At 45.7% G+C, this 26,032-nt stretch overlaps 1 protein-coding gene across 3 annotated transcripts in view; it reads left to right on the forward strand.

Moving 5' to 3' along the window:
* SPC25 (SPC25 component of NDC80 kinetochore complex) overlaps positions 1-26,032 on the forward strand; it is a 450,334-nt gene that overhangs the window by 131,574 nt on the left and 292,728 nt on the right. For all 3 annotated transcript variants that reach the window (XM_044075589.1, XM_044075588.1, XM_044075587.1), the window contains exons 3-4: positions 700-765; positions 854-1,000. In XM_044075589.1, coding sequence (XP_043931524.1) covers positions 700-765; positions 854-1,000 — 213 coding nt within the window. The remainder of the gene's footprint in view (positions 1-699; positions 766-853; positions 1,001-26,032) is intronic.

Genomic DNA, 26,032 nt, shown 5'->3' on the forward strand with positions numbered 1-26,032 from the left:
TAGCCTGGGACTCTGTCCTATCAGTTGAGGATAGAATGAAAATTGACAAGATTAGATGAAGTTATGTACTCTTCATAATGTTCCATCTGTGTTGTCCATTATCATTATTCTTCAAACTTCTGGATGAATGAGTTGTTAGAGGGACATTATAGGTCGGTACTAGGCTATCGACCCTATGGCCTTGCCATAACAATTCCCTGGATATTTCTTCCCACAATATTTACTTCCCTTGTCCTTTATATTGAGCTCCAGATGTATTTTTTCTCCTTTGTGGACCACATTCTGTTTTACTTCTCCTAGATTTATGTATGCTAAAATTCCTTTTCTTGTAAAATCCACAAATAAGATATACGAGGAAGCTTAGGGCTGGTGCTTGATGGGTAAGGGAGAAACTCTAGAGCCTTATGGATACTACGAGCTTTATTATCTGCCGAGTCCGATCCTATCCCATCAGTTGAGTAAGAATGAAAACGGACAACACAGATGGAACGTTTTGGTGAGTATGTAACTTTTTTTTCTTTCTGAACTTCATTAATAAGGGTGAATACATGTATCATCGCGTGGACCTCCACTGTCAATTGAGATTTTTTTTAGACCTTGGCAGCTGCCTGACTTTGTGTTGCATTTTTCAGGGCAAACTTGGCAATTTTGCCTAAATGCGTAAAATGGACTTGCTTAAACATTTTTTTTCTTTTGCAGAAAAGTGGACTCAGAAAAATAGTGAAAATAAATTAATGCGTAGAAAACACCTGGAAATCAGCAATGGTATACCCTTCTTCACATGCTCAATACTTTTTTGTTAAAATTGTGTTAAAATTGTAGCATGAATAAAAAACTTTTCTGGTTTCTTCAGAAAACGCAAAATATGTAGCATCCCATAAGAAAACTGTAATGGAAATAGAAGCGTTACTTTCAGAAACTCAGAACTGCAAAAAGAAGAGCATTGAAGTGAAAGCATTGATTCAGCAACAGAAAGATGAATTGGCCATGAAAAAGGAAAGTAAGGAAAAATTAGTTTCATAATGTACTGTTTGATTACTATATGAACATCGTGTCATACTTGCATAACATCATGAGAACCATTAATATTCATGTTTTTCATTAGATTTTACCAGAATGTATACATGTGATGGCATTTACCTGCTGATGTTGAGATGTTTTACAGTCTGTATGCAGATGACTTAAACGGATAAATGGTCACAATTATTATAGTTAGGTCATATATGCAGAAGAAATTCACTAAACTGACCTGGGCACAGGAGAATAATATGCTGATAAATGTCATAATCTGAGCATATGAGATTTGGGAGACATAGGTTAAAAAGGGTGAGTTATCACGTTTCATACACATATTTATAGGGCTGTCAGCATCTGTTTAGTGAAACAAAAAGGGAGATGTGTGGCCTACTGAAACTTTTGTTGTGTATGCTGCTTATTCAGCAGTATGCTGTCTCATCCCAAACTCAGTGTTGTGGGAGACGGTAGCTGTAAGGCAGGTCACTGACAGTGATAACTCTTGTACCATCTGTTTGGAAAAGGTACCATTTTTGGAATAACCCTAGTTAAGTGACCACAACTGGGCAAGTTCTGTAACTTACTGATGGGCAGTGCACTGTGTGCCTGGGAATGGCATGTAGTGCAACTGCTGCACATATCAAAGGAGCCTTTCGCCACAAGCATCTGTTAACAGTAAGGCTTAAGGAAAGGAGCAAAAATCAGCCGTCTTTGTGGCCTCTCAGTAAATATCATGAGGGCTTAGACACAAGTCTTGCTCATTATAATGTTAGTGCCACATTCTGTCCCTAGTGATGGTAGCATGTTCCTGGAAGTGCTTTACAAAGCAGGTACACTAATGCGCACAATACCATACCAGTAAGGCACCAGCCATTTAAATATGCAGGAAACCTCCGTACAACAAAAGGTATTATTGGAAGGCATAATGTGACCTTTAGCTAACACTTGTATACATTGTTTGATCACATGTGCATCTTTTTTTATTTTGTTTTGTTTTTTTTGAAAGTTTCATGGTATGTTATGCCTGTACTTTCTTTTTAGTGAGGACAGCATTGTACAGTACTGTAGGATGTGTCCCCAAGACTACTTTGTTACGAAAGAGCTTTTGTCACCTCTAATGGCCATCAGCAGAAATTAGTGTTACTGTGATGAAAAGTAGTGATCACACAAGGCCACTATTGCTAGCCTTTAGGTACATGCACAAAAACAGGTTTCCTTCATGCAGCTTTAAAGTTGTATTAAGAGTGACACAAATATATAACTGTCATTCTCCCAGACGTTCCGATACTCACCTGAGCATTTTCCTCCTCATTCCTGTATATTGTCTGTTTGCATGCTTGGTAGCATGTCAGCCAGAAGCTACAAATTATTGCCATATAGCCTTTATCTCTGGTGCAAAGCACAGCTCCTTAGGGACCCTTATTGTCACCCTTATGACATGTTATGGTATGTTAGCATGTCCTTTCAGGAATTCTTTAAGAAAGTAAACAATAACTCTACAGATCTAACATGGCCAGAAGTAGAAGGGAATATTTTTAAACTCTGTCTCTTCCTGGGGTTTGGGCTGGTTTCCAGTCAAAATCCTAGTTAGTCTAATGGCAAAATGGTTTTAATAAAGTCAGTACCATAACTTTAAAGTGCTTTTAAGAAAATACAGCTGGCTAGAAATATGGGGCTCAGTCGTTACACTCTGGGATAACCCTTGATCTGATGTCAATCTTTATTTATTATTGACTGATGAGTTCGGTTTTGACCCTTCAGAACCGACTCGACCATCGTACAAAGCTTGTGCCCGCCAGAAACTCTAAAGCTAAGGCTCTACCCATACTGCCTCTCTTCACATTACCTCAGATCTTGTTGCCACGTACAAAAGTGAGCGCGTCAGCCAATGCTCTCACCTAAGTGCTTAAAAATGTTCCTTTTTGCCAAGGTATACTTTTTTCAAAATGTTTTAATAACTTTAATCTTACTGTCATATAAGTATGTTTTCGTGTGAGTGAATTCTTTGAATCTTTCTACCCCTGTTTTTTTACCTCAGGATATTTCTCCTTTACCATTGTTGGTCTTAGGCCTCTCCTTCCCTCTGGTAGACTTTCAGTGCCATATTTTTCTCATGTTTCTTCATTCTTTTACCCGTGTGGCTATTTTTATATGTACCATTGTTGGTATATAATAAAAAAGGGCTTTTATATTTCTAAACCTTTTTCTTTCCCTCCTTTTTCACTACGAGTGAGTGTGTGAGTACTGTGGTAGAAAGATGGCCAATTCCAATGGGCATTGTTCCTGCATTTTATTGTCTGGGTGTCCCTCATCTGGAAATTCAACCTCCTTGTGATATCTATAAGGGCTTTAGTGCCAGAACTCTTGCAGAGAGATCTTTTTCATTACGGGTGAGTGTGTGAGTACTGTGGTAGAAAGATGGCCAATTCCAATGGCCATTGTTCCTGCATTTTATTGTCTGGGTGTCCCTCATCTGGAAATTCAACCTCCTTGTGATATCTGTAAGGGCTTTAGTGCCAGAACTCTTGCAGAGAGATGTAACAAGTTAATTTTCAAAGGCTTATTGAAAGGTCCCTTTGGTGGAGTTCTTTCTGAGGCAGACACTTAAAAATCTCCTAAGTCTAAGACAAAAAAAGTAGTCATTCAGTACCAGCTTCCCATAAGGTACATGACTCCATATCTCAAAAATCCCTTGTTTCTTCGGAACCAAAGGCTGAAGTTCTGAAAATGGCATTACCTTCTGCTCCGGTACCGAAAGCAACACAATCAGTATAGGTGCCATCCACTATTGATCTTACACCAACCAATTTGGCACTGATGACCTCTCCGGCACAGACAATTGTTACATCTACTCATTCAGTTCAATTTTCTCCCTCTATTCAGCAGATCATGGTGCCGAAGGTCGATGTTTATAAGTACCTCGTGGACTAGATATTCCCCTTCAATAGACCCCTTTTTGGATCAGCAGCCGAGTCCCTTTGTGGAAAGACTTGAATCTCCTTCAGGAATGTCAACCTGTTCCTCCAGGAGTCTATTTGAATTGGATGTAGTCAGATTAGTAGATCAGCTCTAGGTAGCCTGAGACCTCCCTGCACCATCTTGGACCTCCCTTCCTCCTGGAGCTGAGCCATGCTGTCCCAGGACTCCTGCATATATTTTCCTCCTTCAGCCTCCCCTCAGGTCTTGGAGCCCCATTGCTTTGATGCTCCTGGTGCCAACTGCTTCAGTGCCGACAGTGGATCTCACCGCAGTGCCAGAATCTACTCTCTGGTCTTCGGCTCCATCGGAACTGTTGCACAAACAGGTGACTGTGATTTGGCTGCTGGTGCTGGGATCCTTGAATCGGCTTCGATTTTTTTACAGCGGCGTCTGTGGCTGTCAGTATCATGGTAGTTACAAGTCCTCTCTTGGCTCCTACTCTGGTGGGCGGCTCATTGGAGCGGGGTGTGACCCCAGTTCCGAGGTTCTTTTTCTGTATTCTGGGCTCCCATCCCTCTTCGGGTGGGTCTGCCTTCCAGGTTATGGAGAGAGCTGTAGCCTCAGCAGGCTCCCAGTTGGTTCCATCCCCATCGTAGTGCCATACTTTTGTTCCCTCTGGTTTGCAGCTGCCACAGTCTGCTACGGCTGTACAGCGGGCACAAGATCAGCAAGATACTCTAGTTCAGGGTCTCCCCCTTAGGAGTCCTCTTCAGAACTTACCCCGGAGGAGCCAACCCGTAGGAGATCGTACAAGAGGAAGCACCTGGATTCTCTAGAAGAATCTGTCACTGAGGATATTATGATGAAGGGGAAAGGTCCCCACGGTCACTCCCTGAAGATGTCTCCTTTGGAGACATCCTGAAAATATTAAAACAGAGGGGAGATTAGAAGTCCTCAAACCCATTCTCTGAGGACTCTTTTCTTGCAAGCTTTTCATGCCCATCCATCTACTTCTTGGGTGACCCCACCCGCTGACTATCAGTCGTTTAGCATGCGTGGAAGGTGCCTGACACCATAAGGCCTATTCCCCGAAGACTGGACAAGATTCTTTCAACTCCAGAGGATCAGTCCCATTGGTCTAAATGTCTAGCAGTGGATGCCATGATGGTGGCGTGCCACCAGAAAGGAACTCACCAAAGAGAGTTGTCCATCCCCCAAACCGGGAGTCCCGGGCAATGGACAAATTTGGGAAGCGGGTCTTTGTTTCATTGACCTTTGCTACTCGGTCCTTAAACTTCTTGACACATTTTACTAGACTCCAAAGGGATCTAATAACTGAGTTTTCAGACATCCTTGTAGGAGCAGTGTCTGACGCGGTTCGAGATAAGGTTGCCTCTCAGCTTGCCACCCTGGAGTCCATCTCGAATTAGTCTATGCGACTTATTGCGCATACAGCCAAAGGGATGTTTATAGAGTAGCATGTACTGCCGTTGCCATTAGGCAACATGCCTAGATGCATTTATGTGATTTTGTGGACCTCTTCAAGTCTTCTTTTGTCAATGCTCCTGTTGATGCTACCTCATTGTTTGGCCCTAAAGTTAGAGACACGTTAGCTAGGTGTGAAAAGGACTGGAAGACGCTTTCTGCTGTGGGCATGTGTTTTTCCACTCCACAACGGCCTTACTAAAGGAATTAGAGGAGTGGAAAAATGTGGTTCAGGAAGACCCAAGGACCTTTTCGAGACACACGTGGTGAGTATTTCCTCCGGGGTGGAATTCTTCTGGAAGACGCCCCTCCCATGGCAGTGGAGGTCTGCGTAACCAGGGTTCCAGAGATTCTTTTTCTGGACAACCCTACCAGTTCTCTTGAGTGGAGGCCAGATTGCTTACCTCTGGAAGCAGTCGGGGGAAAATGTTCTTTGCACCACTCGGCCTAACTCACAGTAACATCAGATTCCTGGGTGCAGACAATAATTACCAGACTTTACCACATTCCTTCACTATTTTTTCCAAACCCCAAGGGCGAATCCCCGATATTCCACCCAGTCAGAGGGATCTAGCAGCACTAGAAGTTCAAAAGTTGCTTCTAAAAGAGTAATCCAACCAGTCCCACCAGACAAGATAGGATCCGGATTCTACTAAAGATTCTTTTTAGTGCCAAAAAATGATGGGGGACTGGAGGCCAATCTTGGTTCTCAGCCTATTGCACAAATTTGTGCAACAGACAAAATTCCGGATGGTCATGGTTCAGTCTATCCTTTCCTTTCTAGAGAACGATTGGATGTACTCTATAAGTCTTCAGGATGCATATTACCACATAAAGATGGGCAAGCGATCCAGAAGATATCTCCATAGCTGGCTAGGAACCAGTTATTACCAATTTTGAGTACTGCCATTCGGCCTCACCACAGTCCCCAGGGTGTTCAAATGCATGGCAGTCATAGCAGTTGTGTGTTCCATATCTAGACGACTGGCTCCTCACTTCCCCCTCCAGGCATCTACTGTTTTGCGCCATAGACTTTGTTCTAAATCTTGCCGAAACTTTAGGCAATTTCAGTCAACAAAGAAAAATCACAGCCGTCCCCCACACAGGATCTGGAATTTATCAGAGCAAGACTAAAGACAATATTCTGTATGACCTCCCTTCCTCATCACAGGTTGTTAAAACTAAGATTGCCAACTACAAATTATCCTGTCCCAACACACAGTTCCTGCTCATCTGGTACTACAACTTCTCGGATCCATGGCAGCAGCAATAACATTATTTCCCCTAGCGAGGTATTACATGAGGCTGCTTCAATGGCTGTTGGTGTCTCATTGATCACTTTTGACACAACCCATGTCCCATCCAGTCTTGATAACAAATCGCTACAAAAATGATGTATCTTGGTCGATGAAGCCAGAGGAAAAATTATGGAGTACTCCTTTTTCCCCCCTGTCAGCCCAAGGCTGTAGTGACCATGGACGCTTCCCAGATAGGGTGGGGGTGCATTTTCTGGAAAAGACCCGTCTGCCTTTCCTTTAGGGACAATTGCTATCCAATCAGACAACATGTCCGTAGGCTGGCATATCAACAAACGGGGGGGGGGGGGACCAGATCCTACCCCCTATGTCGGGAAGGCCTAAGAGTTTTGGCAATGGGCATTCACCTCCAACTGTTTTCTGATAGCAATGCATATCCCGAGGAACTCCAGTGTGATTGCAGACAAACTGAGCAGGTGTATCCTTCTGCCTCGCAAGTGGTCTCTCAATTCCAATGTAGCGACGAAGATCTTTCGCCGATAAGGTCAGCCTTGCTGCAATCTATTCGCCTCTCCCGTAAACCACAAATGCAACAGCTACATTACCCTAATTCCCTCTTGCGGGGAGTCCCCGAGAGATGCACTTCTTCACAATTGGCCCCCGGGACTTCTGTATGCCTTTCCCCCAATTCCACTAATTCTCCAGTGTCTGAGGAAAGCCCAGTGATTGAGAAGCAAAGTGATTCTCATTGCACCTTACAGGCCCCGCCGAGTCTGATTTCCCTTTCTTTGGCCTCACCTCAGGGCTTGGTGCATCCCAACCTTCAACATCTCAAGTTGAGTGGTTTCTCCAATTTCAGTAGTTGCCAGGCAGAACAACATGTCCTTCCCAGTGCAGCAGATACTTCTGGCTTCACATTAACCGTCCACCATAGGTTCATAGGCAGTTACTAGGCTATTGGCCCTAGGGCCTATACAAGTCTAGCCAAAAAGGTACCGTGGCTTTCGCCACCCAAGAAAATTATTTTCCTGTGCCCCTGTCGAGCAGAACCACAGAAGTGATCCCCGGGGTGAATTTCCTATTACCCATCCAATCATCAAGATTTTTCCTGAAGAGTGCTAATGAGGAACTCTGTTTGATATAGATAGGTAGTCTGTTCCAGAATATGGGAAGTCTGTGAGACAGGACTCTATCCCTCCAGCATGTTCTGTTTATTGTGTTGACAAGGTTTAGGTCCCTAGAGCGTGTAGCTCAGAGGGATTGGGATTTCTTTAAGTGGAGCATGTCCAACAGCTCTGGGTTTGACATAGCTTTGTATGTTAGGCAGAGGTCGTCTCTGAGTAGGCGATATGCGACGGAGTAAAGCTGGAGTTTTTTGAGACTGTCTGCGTAAGGCATCTGCTTGAGGCCAGTAATCCTCTTTGTGAGGTATTTTTGTAGCCTTTCCAGTTGTAGATGTTTTGTGAGGTACATACCAAAAGGGGTGTTGTACTCTATAATGGGTCTAATGAATGATGAGTAAAGGGGAACAATGACCTCTTTTTTTTTTTTTTTCTGGATAAGAAAACTTTTGTGATGAGGTGTGCCACGTAGAAGGATTTCCTGACCACTGTGGCAGTGTGATTATCAAAGAAGAGACTACTGTCTACCTGTGTCCCAAGGTCTCTCATCACACTTTTGGTGTTGAGTAGACTACCGCCTATGTGGTTGTTCATGGGTACAGAGTTTTTAACCAAAGGGGATGACAATCTGCGAATTTATTTAGCCAAAGACCTTCTGTGTTAGCCCTGTACTTCAGAGAAGTAGATAACAAGCAGGAGAGGACCCAGGACTGAACCCTGTGGTACTCCACTTGTCTCTGGTCTGAAGTCTGATTTGGAGTCTGCTACTTTCACAGTGTGGGTTCTGTCAGTATGCCATCTTGTGACATAGGGATTTATACCTAGTTTAGTGAGTTTATCTATAATTCCAGAGTGGGGGATGGTGTTGAATGCCTTGGCGAGATCTAGATAGGCTGTGTGAACCACCTTAGCCTCATCTATGTCTTTGGTGCCTACTTCAAAGAAGTCTATCAGGTTTAGGAAACATGATCTGCCTTTTACAAACCCAAACTGTGTGGGGTCCAGAGTTTGGAGATCTCCAATGTCTTTGTTTATGAGTTCCATGATGATACGTTCCATGGCCTTGTAGATGAGGCTCGTCAGGCTAATGGGGCGGTAGTTCCCAGGGTCTGTTGTGCCCCCCCCCCTTTGTGGAGTGGGATAACTGTCACGGTGCGCCATTCAGTGGGCACAAAGCCTGAGTTTGAGGCTGTGATTGAACATGGTACTTAGTGGGGTGCCAGTTCATTCTGTAGTTCATGTAGAAGGCAGCCTAGGATGTTATCAGGTCCCATGGATGCTGTGTTCTTGGCTTTGGAGAGTGAGGTTTTTACCTGTGCAGCCGTGATTACAGGAACTTTGCATTTTTCCCATATAAAGATGGGCTCTTTAGGGTGTGAGAGGGGGGGTAAAGTTAGCACTGAACTTATCTGCCAGGATGTTGGCAATATCAGTTGGTTCTGTATATTTAGTGTCATTGTGCTGTAACTCCGAGCAGATCTGAGTGTTGCCATTGAGATTTTTGACATAGCTATAGAATGCTTTGTGGTTGTCTTTTAGAATCAGTGGCAATTTTGTTTTCATAACTAGCTTTGGAGGATTTTATGAGGGATCTCAGCTTCTTACCGAGGCTGACCAGGGAGTTCCTCCAATCGTGGGATTTTACTCTTTTTTTTTTTTTTTTTTTGCAACAGTTTCTTTCTTCTGTTGTAGAGTTTGTTTATGGCAGAAGACCACCGGAAAAATTTACCTAAGTAAATGGAAAAGATTCTGTACTTGGACAAGTACAGGCGGCACTGATCCTTTCTCGGCACCAGTTGATAAGGTCCTGGAATACTTAGCCACCTTATTTCAATTAGGAGCCTCATCTTCTACAGTTAAGATTCATCTAGTTGCCATTTTGAATTTTCATAATGGTTTGGATGATCATTCTTTGATGTCTCAACGTCTGTGCAGTTTTTCTTAAAGGTGCTCAGAATTTGAAACCCTCTTTCAAAGATCTGGTGGCGCCGTGGGATTTGATCTTAGTTTTGCAGTGCCTAGTTTGTCAGCCCTTCAAGCCAGCAGCCACATGTGACCTCAAGTTTTTATCTTGGAAGACACTCCTCTTAATGCCGATCACATCTGCTAGGAGAATTTCAGAGTTACAGGCTTTGATTGTGAATCATCTTTACAATCTTCCACAAAGATAGTATCACAAAGAACTAATCCTCCTTCCTTCCATAAGTTGTATCAGAGTCCAATGTCAACCAGACCATAGACTTGCTTTACAAATTTTTCAAACAAAGTAGAGTACTGCTTGCATATGTTGGACATCCACAGGCAATTACGTTTTACTTGGACAGAACAAAATCCTCTGGAAAGTCAGACCAACCATTGCTATCCTTTTCAGGTACCAGATTGGGCAAACTTGTATCAAAGGTCACATTGTCAAAATGGTTAAGAGACTGCATTACCTTTTATATACAACCAGAATCATCTCAGGCTACCAACAAAAGTTACAGTCCACTCTGCTAGATCCGTTTCCACTTCAACGGTCTTCCATTTCAGAGTTTCTGTGGAAGACTATGTGCAGCTGCAGCTTGGGCTACTCCACATATTTTTATCACTCATTACAAATTAGGCATAGTCTCCAGGGGAAGAGCACCTTTAGCTCTATGGTGCTCAGGAAGAGCACCTTTAGCTCTATGGTGCTCAGGAATAGTCTTCCTTAGGGCTGCCCAGGATCTAAAGTAGCTGGGGACTCTGTCCCATCAGTCCAGAATAAATGAGGATTGTCAACACCAGATAAAGAAGTTTGTTCTTAACATAACGTTCCATCTGTGTTGTCAATCTTCATTCATTCTTGCCATCCCACCCTCCTGCTCCCTCCAAGGCACTCCTGGAGGTTCAGAACTAGTCCTGCCATTTTTTGTCATAGGGTTTTTCCACGGACAGAGCTTTCATTTTTCTTAGTGGTAGGTAAACTCGATCTGAGGTAATGGGAAGAGAGGCAGTATGGGTAGAGCCTTAGCTTGAGAGTTTTTGGCTGGCACGAGCTTTGTACAATGGTCGAGTCTGTTCCAAAGGTTCGGAACTGAACCCATCAGTCAAGAATGAATGGAGATGGACAACACAGATGGAACGTTATGATAAGAGCATAACTTCTTTATTTATATATATATATATATATATATATATGTGTGTGTGTGTATATGAATATATATGATGCCACTCCATTTTGATAAAGAGAGTTTATCATATGGGTATAAAATGGTTAGGCTCCTCACTGATCCCTCTGTTCTTCAAGCCTAGTTTTTACCTATGAACAATTCTCTCAGTTCTTGAGGACTACCCTCTTTAGTTTCCCTTTTGGAATGTACCATTTGGGTTTATTCTTAGCTTTGTTGGTCAATAGTGTTGCAGCACCAAGTAATACCAGGCTGGTTAGTTTCCTTTTTCTTTGTATATAGTGCCTTTTCTGTGTGAGTGTTATACTAGTTAATGATATTACTGATTCACTGTTAACTGAGTATTCTTGTGCTATGTTTTAAGGATTTCCATGTTTGTATTGGTGTGTTCAAGCATTCTTTATAATAAAATGTAATTATTTGAACAAAAAAATTGTATGCATACTGACATATGAACACTGTTTTATGGTGGTTAGGGAGAGGCAGTCAGAGGTATTCTGCCTCTGCCACCGTTTGACCATTATTCCACTCCGATATGGGGCATTTACTTATATGCAGTTATTGTGGATGTCCTTCTGTTCTTATTTTGCAGTATTGTCACATGTGGGATCTTCCACCTGAGGGTGACCGAATGTCCGGCTCATCTACCAAAGCTAAAGCCTGGTTGTTGTAAGGTGCGTGGGACATCACAAGCAGGGCCATAAACCGTGGGCCATAAATGTGATGTCTGCATGCATAAACCTCAGAGCATCTTTGCCAGAGTCGAACGTCAGCTTGCTGGTTCTGCTCCGAGTCTCCGAAGGCGTTTAAGATAAGTGCCCCATTGGGGAATCTTCTTGTTTTTGTCTGAGCTTAGGTTGCTGTTGGTTCTGCTGTTAGCCAGTGTCATCTAGAAAAGGAAAAGTGCGGTCAGCAAATTCCACACAAAGATACCCATGATCTTTGCTTGTTTTGCCTAGGGCCATTGGATGACCAATGCAACCTGTAAAATTTCAAGTTGTTTATCCCCAAGACCTTGAGCAGCCATCTGGCAGCCCTTAAATTATTTGTAGAGATCAGCGACTCAAAGGCTAAGGTTTCTGGGCCAGATACTGCGCCGCCTCCTTTGGATGTCCCACCAGCTGCCAGACTAAGGACTGAGGAAACGTGCAAAAGAACTGGCAACTTTGTCGGGTACCATTTCGGAAGCCACCCTTGGTTCTCCATTCTGCGACGTCACCTTCCGCCGATGTCGGGGGGGGGGGGGCAGGCTCACCTGGTCAGCCAACTTTAGTTTCTGAAGAGGGTGCTTTGGCCTCGGGCGTAACTCTGGAATATAGGCCCTCAGTCTCTCAGATTATTCATAAGATTCCTCTCAAGAGGAACAGACATCTGTCAACCTGACTGGCAAAACCTCTCAGTCAGTTTTTCAGGCCTTTATGGCCCTGAGGCCTGTTACATCTCAGACTCCTGCTCTGCCTACCCTAAGCCCCAGGGCTGCCTTTGCAGACTCCTTCCCTCCTCCTCAGACTCAGGAGGAAGACTCCTCTTCTTCCTCTGATGAATCTCTCACTTGCACTTCACAGCTGGCCTCACCCTTGGAATATTGTTCCCCAGATGAAGACTCCTTAGGAAGAGACTGTCAACCAGAAGACATTACTTTTGGGGAGACTATCTCCAAAATGAGAGAATACTTTAAGTGGGACTCCACCCAAATGAGTGAAATACAAAAAAGATATTTTGAGCATCTCCAAATAGCGTCCCTCTGCTTTCCCTCTAGTGATTCCTGCTTACTTGGATGCCTTTGCTACTGCCTCCAAGGCCTCAACATCCCAACCCCCCGCCCCTAAAAGGCTAGACAGAGTCTATAAAGTCCCTGATGATTACAAGTACATCATCAAACCCCCCATGGCAAACACTGCGGTCATTTCTGTGGCACCAGATAAGCCATAAGACAAATCCCTTCATCTTCTTTACTGCCATCTGACAAGGATAGTAAGGTGATGGACAGACTGAGGAAAAAGATCTATACTTCATCTACCCTGGCCTTTATGGCCATCATTTACCAAACTCTTATGATAAAGTACGCCCTAGACCTTGTTTCCCCAGTATGTACCCTGCTGTGATGATGTTAGTGTTTCACTGTTGCAGTCATCACATTTGGGTTATCTGCTTGCAGTAGCCCCCAGTCGGCCTGATTCTCAAAGTCTTGGGTCCTGCGCCGGCTGCTGTCTCATCTTCCGTGACTTCAGGTAGTCAGGGGTATAAAGCATGCAGTCGACGCCATTCCATCAGTCTTTCTTGCCGTGCGGTGCCTAAAGCAGTTCGCAAGTGACAGTTGGCCGACTCCTGAAATTTTCGTTTTCAAGTTTCAGAACCGAAGTCTTCAACTAAAGCTAAGTACCTCATTGTGGAAACTTTTTCTTGCTCTAAACCGATGTCAGTAAAAGTCAGTAATTGTGTTTCTTGTGGAAAGCAAATACCTCATAAAGATTTTCATTCGTACTGTATTCCTTGCCTAGGCCCTGACCACGACGTATCTCGCGGTCAGGTTTGTGCCTTATTTAAACCACTAACTATTCATTGTCTGTACATTTTCACTTCTAAATATTTTGGTGCTCGGTTCAATTATCCAGATATGTCTTTGGTAAGCCACCCAAATACCAACATTCCGAAAAAACGCACAGGTAAAGGCAGAGACAGGCCACCTAGGTCCGAAGCTGCCGACGACTCTTCTAAGCTAGTCGCCAGTTTGCTGGTAGTCAGTGAGGCGCTTTCGCAGCCCCTGATACCCACTGCTCCAGACTCTCAGGCCACTACTGAGACCCATTCAGAGTCCGGTATGCCGTGAGATGCTTCAGTTGTGGAACCTGTGGATGCCTCTACTTTGGATGGGTCCGGAGCTGCTGTGCAAGCACCGGCTTCTGAGGGTGTATTCAGGCCTACTGACTTGCATATTAAACTGACACCATCTTCTTCTTCTCTGCCTAAAACCCAAACCATGCCTAGGAAACCGACGCCCAAACCGCATGGTCAGGCCACTATGCCTAAAAAAACAAATAAGAATGGCTGAAGACCTTATTACTTTAATCAGGGAAAGCCAACCTTCCCCCTCTAAGAGACCTAGGACTGAATTTGCTTATGATGCTTCTGACCAGGATTCTGAAATTTCTGTCTCCTCTCATGACCAGGATTTACCCTTATCTACCTATGAGGAATTTGATGCAGATGACTCTATTCCCTCTGCTTCTCTCCCAGAGGATTTTTCTTTTGGTGAAACCTTGCATACTCTTAAAGAGCATTTTCACTGGGAAAACCAGGATTACTCTGATTCTAAAGAGGCTTAGAGATTTCTTACTCCTGTCCCAACATAGGCCTTTAGCTATCCCTCCTGTGTTGGACATTGTCGACTATGCCTTTTTGGAATCTAGCTTGGCCCCTGACTCTACCTCCTGCTCCCAGAAAACCTGATGGATATTACAGGGTTGCTGATTCTCACAAGTTCCTTTTTAAAAGTCCTACTATGGATCCTGAGACCATTTCACAGAGACCCAAGGGCATTAAGGCTACTACTGCCAAAAATCGTACCCCCTCTGATAGAGATTCCTGTGTCCTGGATAGATGGGGTAAGAAGGTATTCACCTCTGCAACCTTTAGCCATCAGGGCCTTAAATTGCCACTTTCATATGTTAAAGTATCAGCAGCATATTATTGGATTGCTTAAACAGAAAATGATGTTGATTCCTGATTGTGCTGAAAATAAGGATTTACAGGATTTAATGCATTCTGCTGAACAGGTTGGAAAACATACTTTGCAATGTGGTTTTGATTCACTAGAGGCATCTTGCAGGGCTGCTGTCACCGGGTCTGTACTTAGGAGGCATGCTTGGCTTAAGGAGCAATCTTTGCCAGATCATGTTAAAACTAAATTGTTGGATGCTCCCTTAAATCAGGACCGCCTGTTTGGCGACAAAGCAGAAAAAGTTCTTAAAAAGATGGAGGAAAAAGCTAAATTTATGCAAACTGTTAAAACATTTCTTACAAGTGCAGCCTCCTAGATTTAGTAGGCATTGGCCCTCAAAAAAATTGGTCCTTTCCTGCCTCTTCCAGGCCTTCTCAGTTCAAACCCAGATCCAGCAGAACAACCAGGGTTCAGTCCCAGGGTACGCACAGGACTAAGCAGTGGGGGGCTCCCACTTCTATATCAGGGAGTAGTAAGACTCCCCCCTATGGTAAGCTGTCTCAATGACTTAACTTTAAAACTTCCAAGCACTTCTCAACTGACTACTCCTTTAGGGGGAAAGATTGCTCTGCAAGCAAAAAACTGGGAACTCATTACCCAGGACAAATGGGTTTTAAACAGTTTCCCAAAGATACAGATTTCACTTCCACACATTACCAACCCCAAATGGTTGGCCAGATCTACCCCCAAATCAGTGGGCAGAGGCTCAAAAGCAAGAACTCTCTCAAGATTAAAGGCTATTCAGACTGTACCAGAAGAGGAAAAGGAACAATGTTTCTACTCGAGACTTTTCCTGGTACCCAGAAAAGACAATTCATGATGTCCTATCCTGGACTTGTCTATCCTAAATACCTTTTTGGTGATTTCAAAATTCAAGATGCTAACTATTCACCAGTTGCTTCCCATGATAGGCAAAGATGCCTGGTTGGCAACACTGGATTTAAAGGAAGCCTACCTGCACATCCCAATTAGGGAATCTTGCAGAAAATACCTGTGCTTCAAAGCAGGCTGCATGCACTGTCAGTTGTCTGCACTGCCCTTTGTGAATACCCTGGGAGCAGTAAATAAGCCAAAGTGCCTAGCCCCATTCATTGCATTTTGCAGGCAAGGAAGTATTCAAATATACCCATACTTGAACGATTGTCTAATTCAGGAAGAAAGCCAGGACATACTTCTGAATCATCTGGCATTTGTACAAAAGGTGTTAACTTGTCTGGGGTACACCATAAACGAAAAGAAAATCACATCTGGTACCCTGTCAATAAATTATATTCCTCGGAGCAAGCTTGAACACAACTTCCCAGATGGCTTTCCTCACGCCAGAGAAACAAATTAATTTGACAACTTACTTCAAACTAGTGGCCACAAAAAACCCTGCTGTCTGCAAGGCAAATACTGCAAGCCTTTGGGTTCATGGCCTCGTACATTCTGCTAATTCCATATGCAAGTATACATATGAGGAAACTACAATGGTATCTAAAAAGCCAATGGTGTCAACATTCTCCGGTTCTAGAAGCAATGATTCCTACCATACCTTGCCTATGGTTAGAATTCCTTTGGTGGGCCTAGGCCTGTCACCTAAACAAGGGACTAACATTCTCTCTACCTCATGCCGCCCAAACCCTAACAACAGACGCATCAGACTATGCGTGGGGGGCTCACCTGGCAGGGAAGTGCATTCAGGGAAAATGGAACCAAAGTCAAATGCACCTGTATATCAATCAAAAAGAAATGTAAGCTGTACAGAATGCTCTGACAGCCTTCGAGGACCACATTTTTCCAAAACAATTAATGGTAAAGACGGACAACACCACTGTTATGTGGTACATATAAACAAGGGGGGGTGCCCATTCTTTCCCCCTCTGCAGACTAGCCATGGCTCTGTGGAACACAGCCTTGAGCTACCAAGTGCATCTACAGGCTCAATTCCTGCCAGGAAAACTAAATGCACTGGCAGACTAAGCTGAAATCTCATGGACCCACATGAGTGGAAACTGGAACCAAAGACTTTCAACATGTTGATCAACAAATGGGGGAGCCCAGATATAGACTTGTTTGCCTCCCCCAGAACTACCAATTGGACAAATTCTGTACAAGAACTCCTCGCAAACAAGCTTGGAAAGTGGAAGCTCTGTCCTTCAGCTGGTAAAATCTATCAGTTTATGCCTTTCCTCCTCTGCCTGTTCTCTCCAAAGTACTACTAAAGATCAAACAAGACAAACCAAGGATGATACTGATTGCACCAGACTGAACATCCTCTGCCTGTTCTCTCCAAAGTACTACTAAAGATCAAACAAGACAAACCAAGGATGATACTGATTGCACAACACGCCAACACTGGTACCCCCTTTTGCGAAGTGTGCCACAGCTGGCTCCATGGCACCTGCCTCAGACCCCTACCCTGCTGTCACAGCAGGAGAGCCAAATTCTGCACCCCCAGCTTCAAACCCTGAACCTGGCAGCCTGGCTAATCACCTAATCTCTCCATTACCATCCCTCACTAAATAAGTGTTGGATGTCATTTTGGAGGCAAGGAGGCCTAGTACTAGAAAATCTTATTCTGAAAAATGGAAAAGATTCTGTGCCTGGAACCAAACTCAAGGGATGGCCACAGCAGCGCCCAATTTACCTCAAATTCTTCAATACTTAACTGAGATGCTTCACAATGGCCTTTCCTTTTCCTCCGTCAAAATTAACGCCTCAGCCAGTTCAGCTCAATACAACACAGAACCACCCCTCTTTTTTCACCCTCTGCTCAAGCAGTTCCTCAGAGGGACCAAAAACTTAAGACCACCCAGGAGAGCCCCAACTCCAGCCTGGGACCTTTGTATTTGAAAACCTCTCTCTTCCTCCTTTTGAGTCAGCTGCAACTGCAGAGTTCCTTTCTTGGAAAACAGCTTTCCCTTTAGCAATCACTTCAGCAAGAAGGGTATAAGAATTACAGGCCCTTATGGCAGTGGATCATCATCTTTCATGCGGACAGGGTGTCCCTCAGGACCAATCCCTCTTTCATGCCCAAGGTGGTATCCAGTGTGGCTCTTAATCAGTTCATTCATTTGCCAACCTTCTTTTCTAATCCACAGAACAAAGGGGAACGGATACTGCACTCCTCAAATGTGCACAGACAGCTTGGATTTTACTTGGACAGGACTAAACCTCAAAGGAAATAAAAACTGCTGGTGGCATTTGCTGCAGGGGCAGAGGGGAAGGCTATTTCAAAGCAAACCATTTCTAAATGGATAGGCCATTGCAGTCATTTCTGCTATAAGCACCATGGAAAATCCATCCCACGGGGGATTAGACCCCATTCAACCAGGGCTGCATCTACCTCTACAGCCTTTCTCAGAGGTGTCCCTACCAGAGACATCCTAGAAGTTGCTACCTGGAGTTCTGTACATACTTTCACCAAGCATTACCATTTGCCAATTTTCTCTAAATCCAGAGCTGGCTTTGCCACTGCAGTCTTGCAGGGCCTTATAGCTGGTCCTAATGCTATCTAAATTCCTCCTCCTATCCTTAGCTTTGGGAATCTACCCAAATATGATGACTGCAACAGTGAAACATGAAGAACATAGTACAGTTGTGTACACTTACCATAAATGTAGATGTTCGAGTGTATTCATTGTTTCAGTCCTGGTTACCCTTCCTCCAGCCCCCTTTTGGCTATACCTCTATTGTTCTTTATTATACTTAAAAGCTTTTTGGTGTATTTGCTTTTTTGTTGGAGGTATAACCTTGTGTATACAAGCTTGGAAAGTGGATGCTCTGTCCTTCAGCTGGAAAAACCTGTCAGTCTATGCCTTCCCCGTCTGCCTCTGCTCTCCAAAGTACTACTAAAAATCAAACAGGACAAACCAAGGATGATTTTGATTGCTCTAGACTGGCCGTGCCAACACTGGTACCCCCTCCTGCGCAGTGTGTCATGGTATCTTCAATGGCACCTGCCACAGACTCCTTCCCTGCTGTCTCATCAAGAGAACCAGATTCTGCATCCTCAGCTTCTAACACTGAACCTTGCAGCCTGGTTAATTACTTAAATCTCTCTTTTACCATCCCTCGGCAAACCTGTGATATCATTTTAGAGGCAAGGAGGCCTAGTGCTAGAAAATCTTATGCTGAAAAATGGAAAAGATTCTGTGCCTGGAACCAATCTTAAGGGATGAGAACAGCAGTGGCCAATTTACCTCAGATTTTACAATACTTAACTGAGATGCTTCACAAGGGCCTGTCTTTTTCCTCCATTAAAATCCACGCCTCAGCCATTTCAGCTCATTATAACACTGAACCCCCCCTGTTCTCTCATCCACTGCTCAAGCAGTTCCTCAGAGGGGCCAAAAAATTGAGACCACCCAGGAGAGCTTCAACACCAGCCTGGGACCTTAACTTTGTCTTGGAGAAACTCACTCTACCTCCTTTCGTGCCAGCTGCTACTGCAGACTTAAAATTTCTTTCTTGGAAAACAGCTTTCCTTTTAGCAATCACTTCAGCTAGAAGGGTATCTGAATTACAGGCCCTTATGGCAGTGGAGCCTTTCCTCATCTTTCATGCGGACAGGGTGTCCCTCAGAACCAATCCATCCTTCATGCCCAATGTGGTATCCAGTGTGGCTCTTAATCAGTCCATTCATTTGCCAACCTAGTTTCCCAATCCACAGAATAAATGGGAACAGATACTGCATTCCTTAGATGTGCATAGACAACTTATTTTCTACTTGGACAGGACTAAACCTCAAAGGAAATCTGAACAACTACTGGTGGCATTTGCTGCAGAGGGAAAGGCTATTTCAAAGCAAACCATTTCTAAAATTTCTAAATGGATAAGCCATTGCATTCACTTCTGCTATAAGCACCATGGAAAACCTATCCCCCAGGGGATCAGACCTCACTCCACCAGGGCTGCATCTACTTCTACAGCCTTTCTCAGAGGCGTCCCTACCAGGGACATCCTAGAAGTTGCTACCTGGAGTTCTGTACATAGTCACCAAGCATTATCATTTGCCAATTTTCTCTAAATCCAGAGCTGGCTTTGCCAGTGCAGTCTTGCAGGGTCTTATAGCTGGTGGCCCTAATGCTATCTAAATTCCTTCTTCCAACCATAGCTTTGGGAATCTACCCAAATGTAATGACTGCAGCAGTGAAATGCGAAGAACGTAGTACAGTTGTGTACACCTACCATAAATGTAGAGGTTCCAAGTCTATTCACTGTTGCAGTCCTGGTTACCTTCCCTCCAGCCCCCTAACTTCTTTTGGCTATACCTCTACTTTCCTTTACTATGTTTAAAAGCCTTTTTGGTGCATTTGCTTTTTTGTTGGAGGTATATCTTTGTACTTTTATATTTAATTGCTTCCCTTTAGGGGGGGCACCTGACATCTGGGCAAGAAAAACTGATTTAATGGTGTCTGCTGCATGTTTTATACCCCTGACGGACCTGACACCATGGAAGAAGGGACAACAACCGATGCAGGACCCAAGACTTTGTTAATCATGCCCACTGAGGGCTACCTGTAAGCAGATAACCCAGATGTAATAACTGCAACAGTGAATACATTCTTAACATCTGCATATATGATGTGTACACAACTGTACTTTCCTCTTTGACAAGCAATCTGTAGAGCTGTTCAGAAGTCTGCAAGAAAACAATAAGGAACTACAGGACTTGAAACATCTGTTGGTATCTCCAGTTCCTAAGTTTTACAGGAGCTACCCAGCTAAACCATGTTTTGTTAAAAGGGCACCCGCTCCTACTTCTTGTTCTTCAAAGCATAGGAAAAGGATCAGGAAGCTCTCATTGTCCAGGGCTACCTGCTCTCATACTACAACCAGGTAGTCCTTTCCAGACAGGCCAAGTAACTGCAAGACTGCCAACCCCCCCCCCATCTACCCTTTCTTCCTGCCTGTGTCACTGTCTCTCCCTGTGGAAACATAACTTCAGACCCACTGGGTTCTGTCAGTAGTGGAAAAAGTGTACATCTGAAGTAGTTACCTCATTTGTTCTGCAACCTGTGGGTCTCGGATCCGACCGGCAGCTTTCCAAGCTTCAAGATCAGAGCTCCTTCCCTCTACCCACAATCCCCTGTCACCAATACAGTACCTCAGATAGTTTTTGCCACGGCTTGAATCACAAGCATCTTGAGAAGAGCTCCTGAGCTTAGTAAGAGGGAAGTCAATTTTTTTCAAAAAATTTTCTTAAAACTTAAGTTAAAAAGAAGAGTGTTGAGAGTGTTTCTCTGCCCTTTTTTATTTTCGGGATTGCGTTTTATTCAGTTAACCCTTCCCTAGGTGTTTGGGCGAAATGGCTGAAGGCCATAAAGCTATTTTTTCAAAGTGCACTGGGTGTGGCCATAAGCTTTCCCCAGCTGTTGCTCAACCCCCAGGCTGTGAGGGACAGGAGGAACAGGCTTATTCTGGCGGGGTTGCTTCCCCCGGAGGAGGCCTCTTCCTCCTCTCCCTCCAAGGTGCAGGCTGCCCAGGTAGCTTCGGCACCCCTGATTCCCACGACTCGGGCTGGGACTCAACCTCCCACTACTGCCTTGAGTACGAGGGAAGTTCAGTCTTCTCCTTCTAGGGAAAAGCACAGGGAGAAGCACAGAAACAAGAGGCGAGCCAAGCCTCATCCCTCGGCTCTGCCTTCAAAAACTGTTAAATTGCCTCCGAGGGGGTCCGGACCTTCTCCTTCTCGGCTCCGATCTCCTTCCTTCTCGCCGGAGGAGGAGCTCCCATCACCCTCGAGGTCGTCGAGGCGGCCATCCAGGCCCACCTCTACGACCTCCTCTAGATCTACTAGGTCTCTCTCCGACGGCGATATGGACAGGATGATGCGTCAGTTTTTGCAGACCCAAATGCAGATGGGGGGGTGCTCCTGCCTCCCCCTCCACAGGGGGGGGGGGAGTGCAGCTTCAATATTTGCCCCGATTTCTCCTTCAATCCGGATCCGGGTTTTGGAGTCTTCGGATCCAGGCCCTTTCGGAGCCGGGGTTTTGTCGGCGTCGGTGGCCCAAGCCTTCTTGACGCCGACCATACCCTCGAGTATCTCGGATCAGAGCTCTCGTGGCCGGGCATCGGATCTGTGGGAGCGGGTGCATCTTCGGCACCGCCTATGTCTGAGAGCACCTCCCTTTCGGATCCGATGGCTTCGGCTCCGACCCCGATCCCTATCTCAGAGCCGAGGAGACTGCTCTCGGGGCCGGAAGAGAGTAGTTCTCCCTCGGCGTTCGAGGTAGTGGAGAGGGTACTGTCGAGGTCTTTCAGGTCCCCGACTCGGGCTTTGGATCCTTCCGCTCCCCCACTGCATACGGGTCTAACTTCCATCATCCTTCCATCGGGACAGCCTGCTCAGACCCTCCAGTTGGTTCCCTCCGAGGAACAAGAGGCTGTTGACGAGCCCTCTTCTGATAGTCCCACAGAGGAGGTGCCTCATAAACGGACGTGTAAAGGGAGGCACATGGACTCCCCCGAGTCCGTCACCACAGATACAGACTTAGAGGAAACGGAAGGTTCCCCAAGGTCACCCCCCGAGGATGTCTCCTTTGGAGACATCATGGAAATGTTGCGTACTGGGGGGGGTGGGGTGGTCTGCCCAAAAACCTTCCTCGGATGAGTCTGTATTTCTGGAGGCGTTTGAAGCGGGCCCATCTACCTCCTGGGTGTCCCCACCGGCAGATCCCCTGGTAGATCTTCTGACTACCAGGGCTTGGCAGGAACCTGACACCGTGGAGCCTATCCCACGCCGACTGGATAAAATCCTTAGCCCCCCTTCAGATAGGCAGGCTTGGGCCAAAGGGTCTCCAGTTGATGCCATGTTGGTGGCTGCTACCACTAAGAGAGAGAACTCTCCCAGGAGAGCTCCACGGTCCACCCGCCGGACAAGGAGTCCCGGGCGCTGGACCGTATAGGGAAGCGGACCTTTGCTTTAGCAACCTTCTCCGTGAGGGCGCTGAATTATTTGGCGCATGTCATCAGGCTGCAATGGGATTTGATCAAGGAATACACTGCAGCTCCACCAGAGTCCATGTCGGTCGAGGACAAAACCGTGTTCTCGACACGTATGGCCACTCTCAAGTCCATTTCAAATACGTCCATGTGGCTACTGTCTTATGCTACAGAGGGAGCCGCAAGGGCCAGCGGGGCAGGTGTTGTCTTGAGACTGGCTCAGTCTTTGTAATTTCGCGGAACCTTTCAAGGCGTCCTTCGCGAACGCACCCTTTGACGGCTCTTCGCTTTTTGGCAGGACCATACGCGATACACTAGTCCAAAGCGAGAAAGATGGGAAGACGCTGTCTGCCGTCGGAGTCCGCTTCTCGAGCCCCCAACATTCCTTCTCAAGGAATCAGAGGGGGCAAAAGAAGCTGTGGTTCCGCAAGTCTCAGCAATCCTATCCAGCTTCGGACTCCGCGCCCTCCAGAGGCAGAGGAGGGGCAGGGTGGACGCCGGCCCAGAGGCAGAGGGGGACCACGTAACTTCGGGTCTAGGGAGCCTTTCTCCGAGAGACCCGCGCAGCAGCCCTGAGGGCTTAACCGACTGTCCAGCTCTGGAGACAGTCGGGAGGTGTTTAACGAAGTACCTGTCAATGTGGGAGTCCATCACAAACGATCAATGGGTGCTCCGAATTATATCCAGAGGCTACAAAATTCCCTTCCTATTTTGTCCTCCCTCAGGTGGTCGCCTCCCCGATGTCCCACCCAATCAGATTTCAAACTTTTTAGGAAAAAGAGCCATCCAGCGGGTCCCCCCAGACCAATCCGGATCGGGCTACTACTCAAGGTTCTTTTTAGTGCCAAAAATGATGGGGGGACCTCAGGCCCATTCTAGACTTGTCCGCCCTGAACATGTTTGTCCCCAAAGAAAAGTTCCGGATGGTCACTCTACAATCTCTTCTCCCCTTAATGCAGGAGAACGACTGGATGTGCTCTATAGACCTCAAGGACGCGTACTACCACATTCTAATGGACAGACGGTCCAGGAGGTTCCTCCGCTTCCGGCTAGGGGCCTGTCATTACCAGTTCAGGGTCTTTCTGTTAGGACTCACCTCAGCCCCCAGGGTGTTCACCAAAGTAATGGCAGTGGTTGCGGCCCACCTGAGGCTTCAGGGCATAAGGGTCTTTCCGTACCTAGACGACTGGCTCCTCACAGCAACCAACAGGCATCAACTTTGTACCGCGAGGGACTATTTGCTGTCTCTCGTCGACAGCTTGGGCATTTCAGTCAACATACTGAAGTCTTTTCTTCATCCTGTGCAAGCATTAGATTTCATAGGAGCCAGGCTAGATTCCCGATCTTCTCGGGCCTTCTTGACCTCGGACAGGCTGTCCAGCCTCTCACTCCAGGTTTTGGCTCTTCTTCGCACCAAAGCTCCGCCGGCGGAGTTAGTCCTGAGAGCACTAGGCTCAATGGCAGCGGCTATCGGCCTCTGCCTCCATGCTCGCCTAAGGATACGTATATTACAGTGGACACTCCAAGTTCAATGGTCAGTATTACTCCACCCATTGAACACTCCTCTCCCCCTGAGCAGAGTTTGCAGGGAATCCCTCCTTTGGTGGCTTTACTCCCCAGAACTCAGGCAAGGGAGACCCTTTGTGACCCCCCCCCCCCCAGGCCACGTTAACCACGGATGCTTCTCGCCTAGGGTGGGGGGGCATTGTTTGGGAGAAACATCCAAAGTACGTGGGCCTTGTCGGAGACCGCCTTGCACATAAATGTTCTGGAGATGAGGGCGGTGCTTCTAGCGTTGCAGGCTCTCCAAGACCTTCTACCTCTAGGAATGATTGCAGTACAGACGGACAATATGTCAGTGGTCTGGTATATAAACAAACAAGGGGGAACCAGATCCTACCCTCTTTGTCTAGAAGCCATGAGAGTTTAGGAATGGGCGATATCCACCAACCGCTTTCTGATAGCAACGCACATTCCGGGACGATTCAACATTCTGGCGGACAAATTGAGTCGAGTAATTCTCAGTCATTACAAGTGGTCCCTCAATCCGAAAGTTGCGAAGGAAATTTTCCACAAGTGGAGTTGGCCTCGCTGCGATCTTTTTGCTACCCCCAAAACACAAAATGCAGCGAGTTCTTCGCAATTCTTCCCCCAGAAGGGGAGAGCCCCAGAGACGCTCTGATTCATGCTTGGCCTCCCGATCTACTCTATGCTTACCCCCCGCTTCCGCTCATGGCGAAGTTCATTAAGAAAGCCGCATGGTTGGGGAGCAAAATTATCCTCGTAGCCCCATTCTGGCCTCGTCAAATCTGGTTTCCATACCTGCGGTCTCACAGTCTCTCCTCCCCTTTAATCCTGGATCACATTCCAGATCTGATATCGCACCCAACGCCGAACCTGGTAAACCTCAAGCTCGCGGCTTGGTTGATCCAGTTCCACTAATGGCAAGGACTCCCGGTATCTCGTCACCAGTGAAAACTATTCTGGTAGCGGCTCACAAACCGTCCACCAGGAAAATCTATAATAGCAAGTGGAAACTATTTTCTATCTGGGCTAACAGCCAAGGTCTCAACCCCTTTACTGTTCCGATTCCTACAGTCTTGGATTTTTTGTCCATGATTTTTGAACAAGGGGCCAGTGCATCAACGGTAAAAGTACAGTTGGCAGCAATATCCCATTTTCATGTGGGAGACTGATTAGGATCTCTAGCATCTACAAAATTGTGTAAGACATTCTTGCGTGGCGTTTTCCTTCTCAAGCCACCAGTGAAATCCGTGACTCCCCCTTGGGACTTAACCTTTGTTCTGCAAGCCTTAACGAAACCTTTTGAACCTGCAGCTTCTGTACCCCTTAATTTTCTGTCCTGGAAAACAGCATTCTTGGTGGCCATAACTTCTGCTAAAAGGGTTTCAGAGCTCCAAGCTTTGTGCATGAAACCTCCCTATCTTATTTTCCACAATGACAGAGTGTCTCTCAGGACTAACCTGTCTTTCTTACCAAATGTGGCATCTGTGGCAAATTATCAATCAGACTATCAATCTGCCAGTGTTTTTCAAAAATTTTCAAAATAAGGGAGAATACATGTTGCATACACTAGACGTACATAGTTGCGTTTTTACCTGCACAGGACCAAAGACGTTCGTAAGGCTGATCAACTCTTTGTGTCATTTGCTCCTTCATCCATGGGAAAACCTATATCCAAAGTGACACTGGCTAATTGAATTTGTCAATGTATTTCTCAGGCTTATAAGGCATCAGGCAAAACAACCCTATTTAAAATCCGTGTACATTCCACAAGGTCCATCGCAACTTCTGCAGCCTTCTGGTCCAGGATGCCGTTGGACGACATATGTTCAGCAGCCACTTGGTCTTCTGCTCATATGTTTATTTCTCATTATAAGCTGGACATGATATCTAGAAGCAGGGCGTCCTTTGGCT

This window comes from Protopterus annectens, chromosome 6.part1 (assembly GCF_019279795.1).
Source record: "Protopterus annectens isolate FY-2018-M chromosome 6.part1, PAN1.0, whole genome shotgun sequence".
Lineage (NCBI taxonomy): Eukaryota > Metazoa > Chordata > Ceratodontiformes > Protopteridae > Protopterus > Protopterus annectens.